A 5,623-nucleotide genomic window follows, 5' to 3' on the forward strand; every position below is an offset into this window, starting at 1 on the left:
ATATTTGATGGAAATCTAAAAAAAAATATTAGAAATGTTTTTAAATTTGAAATTTAACCAACCTTTTCAATTATTTCATAAAGATATATTTCCTTTAATTTACTCCATTCTTCTTTGATATTCAGTGCAATCCAATAGACAATTCTTCAAAATAATTGTTAGCATACATAACCAAATGATTCATTAATAATTGTCAGATATCACATTGATATTTCAGAAATATTTGTTAAATTTTATCAATTTATTTCAATTACTCATATTTCAACAGCAACATTGTCATTTTGGTATCCATTATTCTTCATATTCACCTTCTTCAATTACTTCAGAAAACTGCGCAACTATTTGATGATATTTTATATGAGATACATTTCTCCAATTTATTTCTGTTTGTATTGCATTTCATTCTGGTACATTTATCTGGAAATAAACATATATTAATTATTCATTTTTTAATTATATTAATTTGTCTTTATTAATTGAAATTAAATGATAAAAGTAAAAATAAAATTATTTATTTCAATGTTATCAATTAATAAATGTGTCAATAATTTTAATTAATTTTCAATGGGTAAAGAGGAAATAGAGTTAATACTAAAAGTAAGATTCTTATTGTAGATTGAAGGACATTCAATGAATATTTTGAAGATTCAAATGAATATTTCAGTTAATTTGAAGCAATCTAATTATTTTTTTGACTAATTTTAATAAATTTAATTTATATTTTGGTCATTTTTATTTCTTTTGATGAATATTCCAGTAAATGATATTTTTTTTGGGTAAATTATAAGTAAGATTCTTAATCTAGATTGGGAGATCAGATCATTCAATTCAATTAATTTTTTAAGAAAGATTCTTAATCTAGATTGGAGGTCAGAGAATGAATATTTTTTGGTTATTTTTGAATATTTTGGAGGTTTCAGTGGTTATTCTGAATATTTTTCAGTTTCAATTGATTTTTTTGGGAGTTTTAATTAATTTTCTATTTATTCAGAGCAATCTGATAATTTTTGAGTTATTTTTAATTATTTTTCTTAATTTTTGAGTGGTTTTAATTAATTTTAATGATGTTTCATATTTATTCTGGAATATTCTGGTAGTTTTATTTATTTTGTGGAGAAATATTTATTCCCTTTTTCTGGAAGATTTATTAATGAACACTGAAAGAGATTCAGTGAATATTTTGGGATATGGAAAGTTTTTTTGGAATTAGATAATTTACTGGGATTTTTTATTTTTTTTTCTCTAAAATATCTCTTACATTTTTGAACTAAATAAATTTTTGACAAATGGCACAAATCCTATTGATATTCTAAAAAAACTTGTTAAAAATGATTAATTTATTAAAATTACTTACATTTTACATCATTCTTATCATTTTGGTTGAAGTTTATCAGGAAATTCTTCATATTCAGGTGATCCAGAAAAGTGCGCAAATATTTGATGATATTTTATATAAGTGGCATTTCTCCAATTTGTCTACTCTTTAATAACATTTAATTTTGTTCTAGAACCTTCTGGTACATTCTAGAGTTTTCTGGAAATAAAAATATTAATTACCATATTTATTCATCCTTTATTTATTCTTTTTGTTAATTATCTTAATTAATTGATTAAATATAAATACATTTAATTAAATTAATATTCTACTTAACGCAATCTTATCAATTGATGAATGTGTCAATAATTTTGATTAATTTCTGGGTGTTAATTACTAGTCTTACATAAATTGTGGAATGATCAACTGTTAGCAATAAAAGTTTCTTATTCTAGATTGGAGGATATTCAGTCAATATCTTAATTAAAAGTAAGACTCTTAGTCTAGATTGAGAGACAAATTAATTGGTTTTGAATTTTTTTATCAATTTCTTGAGGATTCAGTATTATTCATAGAAATTTATTCCTTATCTTTTAATTTATTCCGTTTATACAGAATTTCAGTGAAATACCATAGAAATTATCAAAAATTTGTTGACATTTGTGAACTGAATGATTCTTTGATAAATGGCATAAATCCAATTGATATTCTAAAAAAACTTGTTAAAAATGATTAATTTATTTAATTTACTTACATTTATCAGGAATATTATCATTTTGATGAAAGTTTATCAGGAAATTCTTCATATTAAAGTGATCTAGAAAAGTGCGCAAATATTTGATGATAATTTATATGAGTGACATTTTTCCAATTTGTTTACTTTTTTTAACATTTTATAAGTACAATCCAAAAAGTAAAAATTCATTTAAAGAATCAGGAGCCAGAAGTAAGAATCTTCAATTTAAAAGTGCTTGAAGGCATAACTGATGCAATCTATAAAGAATAAATTAAACATATCAATGAACTAGAAATGTACCTTTATTTCATTAGTGGAAATCTTATTGAAAATTCTTCATATATAAATATGTTTATAATCACTCATCAGTCATAATCTAAATATGTAAAATAAAAATATACTAGAAAAATTACATACCTTTATTGAAGTGTTAGAATATCAGTGGCATTGACGGAAGAGTTGTAGTGATAAATGTTAATCTAAAATATCAGTTAGAAAGTGACAATTATTCATTACCTTTATAGAAATGTTCCTTTTTATCACTTCAATCCCATACTAGAAGTCTTTTTCAGTTGATTTTCCATTCACTAGGAGATACAAATAAAATTCTTCCTCATTTAAATTTCTACAGAACATTAAATTTTCATGGAAATCTGAAAATATTTGTTATATAATAAAAATTCTTACCTTTTATGACAATCTTATCATTATAACCGTTTATTTTTCAGAAGATTTGTGATTTCAAATGACATTCATAACAATATTTAGACATTAAAAAAAGTGCGCAAATATTTGATGATAAATAGTAGGGTGACAATATTCCAAATTGTTTTCATGTAAATTTTTAAAAATTTGTTCTAGAAGAATCTAAATTAATTCTGAAAATAAGAATTATTAATTAATTGTTGTATGGGGAGATGAAATTAATCAATCATTAAATGTTATTTATTGCGTCTTATTTTTATTCAAAAATATTACTTCACACAATATTCTTCCACGAGAACAAGAGGTATTAAAAATTCCCCTACAATAATAAAAATAAATTAACTACAATAACCCTACAAAATTCAGTAGGGTTACAAACTGAAAATTGTACAAAATTCCCAACTTATATAGTACATAAAAGAATGACTAGTGAGAAGTGTTCTAAACAAAAAGCTTTACAAACTTAAAGTTTTCCCCATACATGTAGCATTTGTTAGAAAATACATTTAGCATTTGTCCAAGTTTATCTATATTCTTACATTTACATTCTCATGCCAAATGATTTATGAAGAATAACATTACCAAACATTTCTTTTTTCTATCCCTCCAAGCTATAAATACTCAAACAAATCTTCATACTACCATTATCAATATACATTTTCAATAGTCAAATTGTTTTTTGATAAAAGGAATAATTAGAATAAATATTATCTATCAAACCATTCATAAATATATTATATCAAGAATATTATCTGAAACTTAAAAAAGTTGTTATAATTATTTGATTACAAAAAGATATCCAATATTGAACTCTGGGAGTAATGATAAAACAATTTTCACCTCTTTATCAAAATTCAAATATAAGGGAATTATTGGAAAATTTTATTATTCAAATTAAATATATTCTTCTTTATTTTTAATTAAACGTTAATTTACTTTTTAAATTATAGTAAAACTTTTTCATAATAATAATTTTTTATATTCTTTTCTTTTTTTAAAATAAATTTCTTTCTTATATTTTTAAAAAGTTCTATCATTTCTTTACCAGTTTTAATATATCAATTATTTTATCAATTGTGAATACATAACAAAAATTTATGTACAATAAATAAATTTTAATAAATATATTTAGCAATATAAATAATATTACCACTTCAATTTCCTTTCACAATTGGAGCACATCTTCTAAGCTTATTACATATATATTTCTTGCTTATGAATTTATTTCACTATCAAAACACCTTATATTTAAATTTTTACACCAAAACGTTTTATTAGTATAATTTGATAATATTTAAATATTAATACATTACTATAATTATTTTTTTGTTAATAATTTAAATTAATTGAATATATATTCAAATTTTTATCTTTGAAATAACATTTTATAATGTTGTATTTTTAACCAAATAACAAACTACAATGTTCCGGGTTTTACATTGTTTTACATCTATATGGTTGCTGCTTCAAATTCTCACTTACTGTAAAGGAACTATTCATTGGACTTCTTTTTCTTCAGTTCAAAAAAAAATTAATGAAAGTACATTTCCAGTTTTTATGAAAGTTGAAACCATATCAGATGCAATTATTGTGAAATGTCCATACGCAAATTACACACATTCAAATGTTAAAGATACTTTTACAATACATATTTTGTTAGTGTCGTCAAAAATAACAATTGAAAGTGATAGAAAAATCTTTGTTTGGATACCCTTGGCACATAATGCATTGGGAAATAATATAGTCAATTGTGGAAAGATTGACTTTTTTAATATTGTAGATGGTAGCTTTAAAAAATATAACTGGGACTTTAAACTCAAGTGGCAGTCTGAACCAAAACCATTTGACATAGCAAAGAGAGAGAAAATATCAAAGACACTTCCTTCATCTAATAATTGTGGTAACGATACAGCTAAAGTAGTCAAGTTTACAAAAAATAAACAAGGTAGCATGAAACTACTCAATATAAATAGTGCTGAATTAAAGGAAGCAGATGAAATACCTCATGTCAATAAATTATATTACTATTTTGTTGTACCAGAAGAAAATTCTGATAAGGAACAACAACCACCGTGTGAAATTGTTAGAGCAGTTAATGACAAACCAGAAATAAAAATTAATGGTCAAGAACATCCAGTATCTCCGAGGAATAACAAAATTCATGTTCTTAAAAGAAAAACAATGACGGAAGTCTTCAATATAAAACTTCAGTTGATGTCTCCAGATGTCCCTGATTTCTATAAAGGTGAAAAAATTTTAATGAAAGAAATGAGATATACAGAATCAAGTATTAAAGATATACCAAATACTGATGAAATGATAATGGACAGTTTTACTCTGCATCAATTTAAAATACTGAAGTTTACCTACAACTATCCAACAATTGAAAATGATAACGTTGTAGAAAAAATGTATTATTTTGGACCAATGAAGGATGATTATAACTTTCCAAATCAGGACATATTATATCTGGCAAATGAAACGTCTATTCAACCAAATTGTACTATTAATGGAATCACATATGGATATTTTGACTCTCTCACTTATGAAAATAAAACTATTAAATTAAATGAATTTATTAATAATAAAAAGGATAATTTTGAACTTTCTGGAGATTATATTATTTTGAAAAATAATAAAACCAACATGATATCTTTAATGTGCCGTTATATTACTCCAACTGGAACTGTTACATTAACTCAAACATTTATTAAAGGAAAAAAAGTATTTATGGGAAAAAATGAAAAAGGTGAAGATATTTATAAAATTTTATCACAAACTGATGGATCAGAATATGAAAAAAAAATGGCTGATAAAAAAAAGGAAATGGAATCTATGAAAAAATCTTTTATTGATAAATTAATTGA

General features: G+C 23.4%; 2 protein-coding genes across 2 annotated transcripts; one reads left to right on the top strand and one right to left on the bottom strand.

Moving 5' to 3' along the window:
* Positions 1-2,248: 2,248 nt before the first annotated feature.
* On the bottom strand, positions 2,249-3,345 carry SRAE_0000076900 (Hypothetical protein; the record flags this gene model as incomplete). Its single annotated transcript, XM_024646711.1, has 6 exons — positions 2,249-2,308; positions 2,352-2,372; positions 2,504-2,530; positions 2,568-2,606; positions 3,030-3,075; positions 3,302-3,345. The coding sequence occupies 6 exons, from the start codon at positions 3,343-3,345 to the stop codon at positions 2,249-2,251; spliced, it is 237 nt and encodes a 78-aa protein (XP_024500861.1).
* Positions 3,346-4,178: 833 nt separating this feature from the next.
* SRAE_0000077000 (Hypothetical protein) lies at positions 4,179-5,623 on the top strand (the record flags this gene model as incomplete). Its single annotated transcript, XM_024646712.1, has 1 exon — positions 4,179-5,623. A coding segment is annotated over one exon (1,445 nt), but the record flags the coding sequence as incomplete, so codon positions are not given.

This window comes from Strongyloides ratti, scaffold srae_scaffold0000035 (genome assembly GCF_001040885.1).
Source record: "Strongyloides ratti genome assembly S_ratti_ED321, scaffold srae_scaffold0000035".
NCBI classification, from domain to species: Eukaryota; Metazoa; Nematoda; class Chromadorea; order Rhabditida; family Strongyloididae; genus Strongyloides; species Strongyloides ratti.